Below are 12,328 nucleotides of genomic sequence, written 5' to 3' on the forward strand. Positions count from 1 at the left end.
CTTGATTCGAAGAAGAAAAAGGAAAAAGAACGACAAAGGCAATAATACAAGACCTTGATAACTGATAAGAATGATAGTGTGATAGTTGCCGAGGTTGATAGAGTCATAGTGGTTCTATCACTTACTATTGTTAATTTGTATATTTTTTTTTATATTAAAATATGTCGATAGTTTTCTCGCTCGCACTAGATGTTGAGTTACCAACATAAGTCCATCGGACGTGATGTTATCATTATTTATCAATGATAGATCACTAAAGAAGGTTATTCTTAATTTGATAGACAATGATATTAATCTATCTACTATATTAATCTATCATTGTCTATCATTGTTCAACTTATTAAATTCCATCCGTTTAATTTTAATCACTTATTTCAAAGTAAATGAAAAGTGATCTAAACATGGAACGACTGAAGAAGGAAAAAAAGAAGTTGTTCATAATTGAAGAAGAAGCTGTTCAAATGATAGAGAGATAAACTCTTTGTCTAAAGCCTGAACATTATTAATCAATGCCCTTCCGCTGTGCTGCCTCTACATACTGTTCAGCAAGCTTCTTCACCTTCTCCCCCTCCTTTATAAGAAAATTTGCATTCTTATCCTTGGAATGGTACTTCATAACCTTCTCTGTGGTTTTCTGGACTGCCCATCTGTATTGTTCGGCTGTTATGACCCCGCTCTTGCACAGCAGTCTGACGTGCTCCTTGATGTATGTTTCGACCTACATTGAGTCGTTTCTCAAAAGATTATCATGTATTTGTAGACAAATTTAATTAGTTCAATGCCAAAATGGGAAGATGGTTTAGAGAGACAGCTTTGGGGTGAAAGGATAAAGTGATGAGAAAAATATTACCTTCTTAGATACAGAATTGTTGCCATCAGATGGCTTATTCTCATTGGCATTATTATATTTCTCCTTCTTGTGGGGCGAACACTCTCCAGCAGGGAGATTTGCTTCTTTTACCTCACATTTTTGGTCCGACTCTTTTCCACCTTGAATTGGCATAGAAGTTGCATCATTACAAGAATCTTTCTGCTGAGAATTAGATTCCGAAGTGGGCACACAAGGCTTTTCTGCTGATGCTTTCCCTGGAAGATATTTTATCTGTTTATCTGTGTCTGGCCCATATAGTTCTTCATATTCAGCTAAGGAAGGTTCTTCAACTTCATTACTATTCAGAGGAACAGCAATAGACCCTTCCTTCTCGATCTCAGGAGGGGCGGTTCCAACCTCCAAATCTTCGTTTTTTGACAAACAAGAAGCATCCTTTGGAAGTTCAACACTCTTCAACCTCTCAGGCTTTTCGGCATCTGATGCATGACTTGAACTTTCAGTGTTTAGAGTGGATAGAACAACTTTCAATTTGGATTCACTTTCCTCTGGTGGTTTCATAACCGTAGCAGCTTTGGTGGTGAAGCAGTTTTCTTCTTCTAGATCATACTCAAAATCACCATAGATATCCAAGTCTGGATGGTCATCCATTTCCATTACGTTTTCAGGTTCCAACTCTTCCACAAGCTCATCATCATCATTGACATCAGTTCTGTGTGGTGGGCTATTCACAGGCGAATCAGATAAAAGACCAGCATTTCTAAGTGCTTCTTCAACTACAGGATCTGTTTCTGGATCAGCTGGCAGTTCGGATTTAGCAATTGGCTCATTTTCCTGGGATGAGGAATCCAAATCAGCTGCTGTATTTGATCTGCCAGTGTCTGTGCGATGCATTATCTCCTGGGAACATAGATTAAGATATACGACTTTGGTGTTTGACTTATCAGCAACCTCCTTTTCTATGTTAACGGCATCTGCAATTGCCAGCTCTGTCTCTGCAGTTCTACGCATGTCTGTCAAATTTGTTTTCTTCAAAAATTGCTCTGTCAGACGATAAAGCTGTGCCTGTGCCAACGTTCAATACAAGAAATGAAAATAAATAGCTAACTTGAGGCATTCAATCAACTTTAAAACATGTACAACTGAAAATGTATTAAATGGATAAAATTTAGCATCCATAGCAATGGTCACTATTCTCTCCCTCCTGATTTGAACAAAGATCTCCATGTCTAAAAGATGAGCTTCCCCCTCCCTCGTTTACACAAAGAGGGAGGATTGAAGCTCATTTTTAAACTTGAAAACGAAGACAATTGTTGAAGAGGATTTGAAATAAGGAAGCTGTAGTGTCAAAGCATTAAAACCAGCATACCTGCCTTACTGATACGGGAATTTTATTATGACGACTGGGTGCCAATTCGGGTCTCATGTCTACTGGAAGCTGAGCCTACGTACAGAAACAAAACAAGATAATAAATTTCAAATTCAGAGATACAAAATATAATATAAAATTCCGCACAAAAACTGAAATATTACATACAAGCAAAGGATAATTTCCTTTAAGCACAGCCATGTCTTCCTCCTTTTTACTTGCTACACTGCAGCCATCACCAGTTTTCCTGGCAAGAACTTCCAGTGCCCATTTTCTTTTATCAATTGCATTATTAGATGTAGAAGGCACTGATTTCTGTAGTTTAGGTTTAGCACCAACTGATGCTTCTGAGGTTGCGCTATGATTTCCTTTTCCAGAACCTACTGCACTCTTTGAGGCAGATACAGAACAATTATTCCCCACATTTCCTGCAAGAGGAAGAATACCAGCCTTGGATGAAACCTTGCTAATCCCTGTGAGTGGATCTTTCTTCTGCTCCAAAGAAGAGGAAGATTTGAGAGCCGAGAGAGGCTTGATATCATTATTCCGTGGGAAGACAGATGTATCTGCTACATATAATCGAGAAAGAATTGGATTTGTGGGCTGACCTTCAGAATCTTGTTTTGTATCTGGGCTCCGTGAGCCATTTCTTAAGAGGTCAAGGACAGATTTCAAAGTTGCAATCTTTTCAGGTTTTCTCACTCTTATGCAACGATGCTTCCAGAATTCAATTTCACAGTCTCTGTCCCATGCACGCTTTCTTCTTCCATTAGTAGCCCCATATATTTTCTTTGTTAGACTCTCACGTATTTTCCCCTTTTGCAATAATGATTTTTTTGCCTTAACAGCCAAAGCTGCCATTCTTTTCTGTGATTCAGTTTTAGGGCCCGATACTGCAGCTCTAAAGGCATCAAGAAGCTTAGAATCCAAAAGGTTTTCCCCAAACTCTTTAGCACATTTATTGCGGACAGCTTCTCTTATTTCATTTCTCAGTTTCTGAACTAGCATGGATGATTCCTGATCCTCACCAGCTCTTCTCATGATCTTTTTTACTCTCAAACCAGTCAAATTCTCTTGCTGATCCTCTTCACCATTAGAATTTGAGCTTGCTTGGCTTTTGGGAGGAGGCCTTCGGTTTCGGCCCCTAACTATACTCATGATATCAACATTGGCATCTTTCTTTTTTGATATTCGTTTCAAGCTGGCTTCTGTAGGAACTAATGGCATGGCCAAACTCTTTGTAGTATCATCTTCCTTAGTTTGCTCCAACTCATTTTTAGAAGGAACTGATTGGTTCTTCCCCTTTATAAGTTTTGTATCAGAATTGGCCTTATCATCTTGATTATCAGCCGTCTTCTGAATGTGATCACTGAGGAATTTCAGGAACCATTATGACAACAATTATAAGATTTTAATTCAATCTTAATGGAATTGTCAGGAAATGATTCATAGAAGAATGTGCATGCAAGCAGATTTCAATGTAATCGCCCAAAATAAGTGTTGGTGATATATAATTAACTTTTCCTTCAACGACGGGCAAGCTTTTGGATGAATTGACAGTTTAATAATAAGCATTGGTCAGAAACTGCAGTTGAACCACAATACGTCTACGATTGAGCTTCTGGAGACACACAAGAATACGCTGGAGATCAAATGCTTATTAAGACTGAGGATCTCACTAGGCTGTAGAAACTCAAAATTTTGGTTTGGAAGGCTGGAATTTTTTGTCATCCAGAGATGGGATGTTAAGAATAAATTGTGAAATTGAACTCCCGGTGTGAAAGAAGCTAGTTGGCATAAAAGGTAAAAAATTTAGTGAGTTGATGTCGAAATTGTTCCATAGGGCACCCAGTGACTGTGAAAGCAGTGAACTTCTCACATCTTTGTATATGGACGATGGGAGCTCTGTTCCACCTAGGAGAATGAAAATAGAGCGCTAATTTACTCAACTCAAAATTACTGAGTTGAGTCTATGACCTGATACTACCAAACCATTATTGAATATAGGAGGCTCAAAGTAATCAACATTTCGACTCCCATGAGCATCAATGTAAAAATTTCTCGTCTTTTTACTTGCTTCTAGAAGCTAGAAAATGTACTTACAAATACCCTAGTCCTCACCCTCGTGTTTGATTATCTTTTGGTGTGCTTCTCTCCCTCACCCTTTTTAAAAGTATTAAGCATATGGCTTCACAATGTTTTAGCTTCATTTGTCCCAGGGTGATCATCAATTGAATTCCTTTAGTTTTGGGCCCAACTGAGACCAACCAATCAATTCCATAAAAACAAATTATTATGGGTTAACCCATGGTAAAAAAGGAAACAAATCCTTTAGTTTTGGGCCCAATTGAGACCAACCAATCAATTCCATAAAAACAAATTATTATGGGTTAACCCAATGGTAAAAAAGGAAACAAAGTCTCAATTAATGACTAAAAGATCATGCGTTCAATCAATGGTGCCATCTGCATAGGAATTAGTTTCCTACGAGTTTCTTTGACACCCAAATGTTATAGGGTCAAGCAGGTTGTCCTGTGAGATTAGTTGAGGTGTATATAAACTTGTCCGAACACTGACAATTATTAAAAAAAAAAAAAAGGAACCAAACCAGTGCCCAATAAGGGCTTGAACCGATCAATTCGGTTTGGATCTTGATTTTGCTACCTTGATCTAGATATGAATGACGTAGAGGTACGGCGAGCAACTAATGGCATCACAAGAAGGTATTTACTCATTGTTGATACAATTAAGTCACAGCAAGTTGTAGCAACTTGTGAGTGCACCTAGAAGTGCAAGGACTAACAGCAAATGCTAGGAGTGCAATGACAGCATGAGAGTGTGGTGCCTCACGCTAAAGGGTTGAATGAGTGACTTGTGACCTATGAGTGTTGACTAACGAGGAGTAACGATGAGAAGGTATGAAAGTGAAGAATGCATAAAGTTGGGATGGGAGTGAGACACAAAGAAGGGGAATGTAAATTAATGCAGACGCCTCAAAAATGAAAGGGACCTAGGGCTTTCTTTAAGGGTATAATAAATATGTACTGATGCAAGGGCCCTTTTCGGTTGGTTCAGCAGCTGTTCCGGTTGTTATTTGCTGCGTATGTGCATTTGTTAAAGTTGCTGGCAGATTAGTTGTGTAGTTAGTTTAGTTAGTCTTGGCCAGCTTTGTTATCCTACTTGCCTGTATAAATGGCAGCCTCCCTCTTTATTTGATTCATTCAATAAAATTATAGTTTCCTTCAAAATCATAGGCCTAGAACAGATTTTCTGAATAAGATTACCAGCAAAAAGTGCAACAGTCTGAAACTACAGCAGCACTACGGCAAAGGAGAAATTTATCATGAAGACAGGAAAGAGAACAAAGCAGAATTTATACCAATAGGCAAGAAATGAAGAATAAACATAACTCTTATTAGACAATAACAACGAAACAAGCTGATAGCACACTGCTACGAGAGCCAATTGCTAGAAACTGTTTTATAATTTTTTGTTGGATAGTTGATAAGAATTAACCTGCAATCTGCGTGTTTCCTCTTTATGCCAATGATTACAGAGGCTTCCTGGATAGTTTGTGATGCGGCCACAACATCATCAGCTGAAAAAACAAGAAGTGAGTATAGAAATGCATATGAACTCTTCTTTCCTAATTTCCAACAACTGCATGGTGTGGTGGGGGGTTGAACTTAGCCTTTCTCTGAACTTGAAAAGCTTCGCAAAAGCAATAGAGGAAATACTTCCGCACCTTGTAACAAGCGTTTTTCTGAAGGAAACAACTGTGGCTTAACATCAACACTTTGATCACCACTTTCCTCATTCGAGTAATCAACTAACATTGCAATAAAAATAACAGCAATCAGCTGAGCCTAAACATAGAGATAATTTCCTGTTGATATCAATCTTTAGATGGAAAAATACCAGACAAGAATGTGCCCACAGGTAAACCAAGATGAAGACCCATGCTGAATTCATCTTTAGACACTTTGTTTATGGGATGGGATACATTTGTAAGACTTCTGCTGCTTTCAAGGCTACCTGATTCAGTCTGGATTTCATCAGCACACCTTGTTTTCAACCCAACATGCCTAAGGGAATCATGAGGCAAACTGATGGAAGAATCATGTGACAAAGAAAGTTCCAATTCCTTGTCCCCAAGTGCTGGCACAGAAGTATTCTCCATTGATGAGGTTGGCAGAAAGGGAGTATTCTCCAATGTTGATGCAGGTACATTTGGCCTACCAGCTTCTGAAGCCAACATGAAATCTTCAATTTTTTTATTATTTTCAAGTTCATCACTTGATGGAGTGTAATCAACTTGTTCTTCCTTAACATGATTTCCTCCAATCAGTGAGACAACCAATGCTGTCTCTCCAGTATCAGCAACGGATACAGACACCTTGCTCGAAAAACTTTGTGCAACCGAAGTATTCATTGGATCAAAGTCACCATTAAACTTTGGAACAGAATCATTGATAGAACTTTCTTGATCATTAATCCCACATCTGCAGCAGAACCATAATATAAATGTTATGAACATATTAACAAAGGGACAACTCCAGGACTTAGAAAAAGGTAAATCTGCATTCTAGTTTGAACAATGTAATTTGAACTTGTAAGAACTACTCTAAGTTGGTACATTTTAGAGGACTATTCAACGATCATCCAACTTTCTTGAAGAACCTAAATAAATTCTATACCAGATCTTATCTTCAATCACATCAAATATTTAAAAAACAAGGCTGAAAGAATCGTTTGCTGCACAGCAAAACTTCAGAAGCCAGAGGATTTAAACATATCAGCAACCTGAGAACAGCTTTTCTGGTTTAACCAGCATTTTTATGACATTATCACTATTTCTGGCTTTTAACATGAAAACCCGTTTGAATTATACTGAAATGAAGTAGATTCATTACTCTGCATTCGGTACTGGAAACTGCAACATCTAGGAAAAAAATGAAATAACGGTTTCTCTAACTAACCTTAGGTTGTTTGGTCTCTTTGTATTTTTCAGACTTTTTTTATCAACTTAATGAAAATTCTCGTTTCCTTAAAAAAAAACAATTTTTCTGACTAACCTTGGGCATAACCATGTACTTTCAGATGTATCATCAGGGTCAAAATCGACACAGAATGCATGATACCTGTCTCCATACAATTAAAACAAGAACTTAAGGGATAAAAATCAATACCATTCAATTTTAGACTCAGTCAAACGAAACATATCAGTAAATCAAGCTACATAATAATTTCCTATCCAGTACACAAGTTATCTTTTGATTTGAGATTGTATGTACATGGTCTTATAGGTTCCTCAGTTTCAAACTACATCACAAATTTTCAGACTTTATTCGTTCAACATTTTTAAGAAAGCTATAAGAATTTCATTTTGTATCTTGTTATTGGGAAGCACTGACCTAAGGTAATCTCTACATATATTATACACGTACGTACATGCTTATATGTATGGCTACAAGTAGGTAAGTGCATAAGTAAGTGCCTATATATACGTCAGCATCCATGCACGATGTAATGCATTCTACAAATGCAAGAAAATGGGCCCAAACACTCAAACTTTACCATGTATCACAAGAGTCACAAGCAATTGAGGTATCAAGATCGGATTCTCCTTCAGTAAATCCAGATCCATTTCTAATCTTACAGCCGTCACCATCCAAGCAGATAACTGCCTACAAAACGAAGCAGTACATTAGTAATAATGTAACGGACTTTAAACACATTTAGACTATGTAAAACGGTGATAGTGGGTAAACATTTTCTAGGGCAATATTACCTTCATAATTTACTTCTAGCATATTTGAAAACTTTTAAGAGGCGTACCTCAAATTTAAAAGTGAGGACAAGAACATTACTTACCATAAATATTAATCAAAGAATTACTTGAGTAGTAATAAATAAGGTTGCTTTGAACTAAATCTTCATTTAAGTAATAAAAATCATTCTTATTTCAAATCTCTCAAATTTGAGTGGTAGATAAAGCAAATAATATGGGAAAACTAAGTAGGACATTTTTAATTGAGTTATTTATTTTATTGTTAAATTATAAATTTAGTTTCTAAACTTATAAGATTGTATCCATTTAGGCCCTGAAGTTTAAAAATTGTCCAATAAGTTCCTAAACTTCCAAGTTTGTTTCTTATAAGTCCATGAACTTTATAAAATGCCAAATAAAATGCAACTAATCTAATTCATGATTCACTTGAAATTTTAAAACTATTCAAAAGTTATTGTCTTTTCTTCTGATTATCAGTCATTATTAGAGATATGAACCAATTTGTGATGAAAATTGACCAAAAAGAGGTTGAAGTGAAAAGAAAGACAAATTACATTCTCGTCAATATAGTATGATGGAAAGGAGACGTTACTCTTCCCCTCAAAGCACCAATCATCATTTCTGCAGAGAAGTTAGCATGAGATATTAGTTTACTAGATTTTGAGAAACAAATGAGAGAGAAAACTTAAGTGGGATCAAACTGACTATTTACATGCAAATCCACATAACGAGTTTTAACTATTATTACCACGCAGTAACAACATTTGAATAAATCATGATACTTAATAACCTTTTACATTGGTAAATAAATAGAGACCAAGAAACCAATCAAGGAAAAATACAGAAAAGGAAAATGATAATCAGCAAAGATATTGTGCAGATGTGTTAGTCAAATAAAAATAAGCAAACCTGCCAAATGATTCTTCATCTACTTTGTTGCTCCCAATAGTATCATACACCTACAAACCAGATCAAGATCTCTTAGCCATTCCTCAATTATTTTCTTATTGAAAATAAAACTTTCATTAAGAAAATGAAATAATACAGATAGGCCAACATAAAACAAGAGAAGAAAAAGAACTACTTGGGATGTATGCCAAGATTCAAAAGGACTGCTGCAAAAAATGAAATCAAAAGGTATAGCTTAGAACAAAGAAATAAATAACTTACAGGAACACATGTGATGAGTTGAAATTCTTTCTGGCAAAGTGGACAAAGGTTTGTAATAGTAGCCCAGTTGTCAATGCATACAAAACAGAACCTGAAATAAGATGATGGACGAATGATTATAATTGTAAACCATTTTCATATTTATTTAAAACGGTCCACTAAGCATTATGAAAATAGAAAAGTTATAACATGTAAAAATCTTATTTGATTAGGCATAATGGCACAATCAAGAACAATAAGGCTTGACGTATAATTAAAAAAAAGATGTCACTAACACAACAACTTTTAGGCAAACCACTTGGTTGTCTCTGCTACTAGAGCTTGATTTTGAAGAAAATTTTGCAAGACTAGCTAAAAAAATTATTAGAAGTAATACATCTCATGTTAAACTATTGATCAACCTGAAGACTAAGTTGATAGGTTATGATAAATTTATTGTTAACATTCTAAAACTCCCTCACTTGTGGACTTGAAAATTTGTTGAAGGGCTAACCAATGGAATCTTTTTATATTCGTGAGTGTCTGGGCCAGTTTACATGCACCTCGACTAATCTCACGGGAATGTCTAACTAATGGAATCCAAAATTAATTGGGGACGAAATATCTTCCTAAGGATTCAACTCCGAACCTTGGGTTGGCCACTTGAACCAATTGTAATGAAAGCAACTCTTAGGCACAATTATGATGATATCCCAATTCACAACTTCCTCTTTCTCCTCATTAACCTTCTTTCCATGCATGGTTAAGTTTATACCAATTTTCCAACCTGAATGGGTGCTTAGTGTTTGGCCACATTTGCAAAAGATTTTATACCTAAGCTAACAGACACCTTATAAGTATAACAACTGGTCACCACCACATCTGGAAAACTCCAAATTGAACAAAAGGCCTTCCAACCATCTAAGTTTCTAATTCTAGGAACTTCAAACCTATTTTTGCCACTACTAATTTCAAGCTTAAGAAATTCTATAGTAATATCCACTTTGATTTGAGAGCTATTCTACCCAACAAAACGAGGGAAAAGCTTCTGGTTCCCTGATAATCATGAGAAGAGGAAGCCAAGTGCTTGAGCACAACTCAACGTTTGGTTGGGTCCATACAAGATTTCAAGTCAAGAGATAAAGGAAAGGTGAAAAGCCGGACCTCCAACGGTCTAACTTTTGCACCTCGGGAAGTCTCATGAAGCTGCAAAGAGCAGAGGTTTTCTCCTTCTCTACAGAGCACGAAGACATTGGTTACCTGGTAATTCCAGTTTTCCATCTATGCTAGCATTAACAGGCATGGCTAAAACTACATCAAGCAGAAAGGATACTGAAACTTAAGAGATGAGGATGGAGAAAGAAAATCCATCTTTTCAGAAGTTAATCAAGCATACAAGAACATTAAACTGGAAAATGTGGAATTCCAAGGAACTTAAACTGATAAAGCCACGTACCAGTGCTGGCAGCAGTCTAGAACACCCCTGTCAACTATAACATCCATGCATATCCCACATCTTTCCACCTCCTCAGAAATCTCCTGTAACACAAGAGAACAACTGAATCAATAAAAATGATGAAAATCGTAAGACGGAATAAAATATGAACATAGTCACACATTCTTTTCAAATAAAAAATACTACATTCAATATGATCAAACTAGAGAATATCAGCAGATGCCAACAGAAACAAAGAGAAAAACGAAGCGACAAGCTATGAACTTACATAATTGATATCATAAGCCTCTGCAGTTTCTTCCTCGGACATCCCACTTGGAACAAAACCAACCTCCATCATATCACTCGTAGATTGCTGGAGGTCAAATAAAGGAAGAAAATATTCAAGCAATTACGTTGAAGAAAGGTGTAGATTGATCACCCGTTACATAGAGTACACGAAAAACTCCAGTTCTCAGATAACGATGCAGCGGATTAACGACAAGGAGAATTTCGATGAGGCAAAAGTAAAACCCAATTTGGAGGACCCCATTGGAGATTCAAAGGGGTCGTCAGGATGCAATTTGTTTGCTCGGAATCACGTTGCGTGGTGGCTATGGTGGTCAAATCATCACTGAAAAATGGGAAAGTGGTGAAGATGGTAGGTGAATTTTGAGATAAAATTGAAGACCTGATGAACTCTGTTCCGGATTTTCGCTCTCTCTCTTCGGCTTTTTGGTTTTCCCAGGTAGAAGGTGTTGTGATGTTAGGCTCTTGCCAATCGGTTGAAATTGGGCTACAGAACGGCCGGCCCGCTCATTCCCAATTATCTGGGCTTCTCTCTTTCCCCTTCAGCGATCGACATCTCTCTTTCACATGTAAAAAACGATGTATTATAATTAGGGCTGAGCCAAAGAAACCAAGTTGATCTAACTGGTGGCAGTGAACGTAAGGAGAGTTTCGATTGGTATTGGCCTGGGAGAAATTCAAATCCACGGTATTTTTTAAAATTTCAAAAGCTTAAACAACATAAATCGATCAATTGATGGTCGTTTTTTACTCATTCATGTCTGAGTCGGTTTGAATATTTACTAAATCTACCTTGGTCGAAAACTTACTATGACTGACCAATGTGCACCCCTAATTATAATGGTAGGTGCATTTAGGACTAATTATTAATTCCATATCAACATTTTAAAAGAATTATAAGTATATAAAAGTTATTAACGAAATATGATCACATTGTCTAAAAAATGTTGTTATATTTTACAAATTTTATACGCTCTTGGATCAATGGTTATATTTACGATTATTGACAATGACTATGAATATAGAATTTAGAAATGGTGCCAAATAAACTTTTTCTTACAAGAATAACAAGCATAGAGATGGAGATGAATTTTTCCTAAGCCAAGTGCCTTCAAAAAAGTCATTTCAAAAGTCCATATCTTACCAATCTCAATGTTTGGAGGGGAAAATCAGTTTTCAATAAGATGTCTATTTAAATTGTGAGTTAGTCTTGATCAGGATGAAAAATATCTTAATACAACAGGGTTAAGGAATAAACATGGAGAGATGGCTAAATGGGACAGGGACATGTGTCTCTGCCTTTATCTCAATAGTTATTAATTCAATTAAACCTCAAACTGAGCAATTGTATCAATTTATACCATCATTTTAGGTGTATTTTAAACCTCAAAAAATAAATAGAGAATTTTGTGAGAATGAAAAATCAAATATGAGAATTTCTTAGTT

General features: G+C 36.4%; 1 protein-coding gene across 1 annotated transcript; it reads right to left on the minus strand.

The window, feature by feature from the left end:
- Window positions 1-415: 415 nt before the first annotated feature.
- Window positions 416-11,460, minus strand: LOC103482837 (uncharacterized protein At4g10930). Its single transcript, XM_008439195.3, has 14 exons — window positions 10,863-11,460; window positions 10,595-10,677; window positions 9,160-9,250; window positions 8,899-8,948; window positions 8,544-8,610; window positions 7,776-7,885; window positions 7,274-7,339; window positions 6,117-6,700; window positions 5,944-6,027; window positions 5,715-5,796; window positions 2,367-3,567; window positions 2,199-2,273; window positions 851-1,894; window positions 416-718 (listed from the first exon to the last, which is right to left on the minus strand). The coding sequence occupies exons 1-14, from the start codon at window positions 10,932-10,934 to the stop codon at window positions 503-505; spliced, it is 3,825 nt and encodes a 1,274-aa protein (XP_008437417.2). The 5' UTR covers window positions 10,935-11,460; the 3' UTR covers window positions 416-502.
- Between the last annotated feature and the right edge of the window lie 868 nt (window positions 11,461-12,328).

This window comes from Cucumis melo, chromosome 9 (genome assembly GCF_025177605.1).
Source record: "Cucumis melo cultivar AY chromosome 9, USDA_Cmelo_AY_1.0, whole genome shotgun sequence".
Lineage (NCBI taxonomy): Eukaryota > Viridiplantae > Streptophyta > Magnoliopsida > Cucurbitales > Cucurbitaceae > Cucumis > Cucumis melo.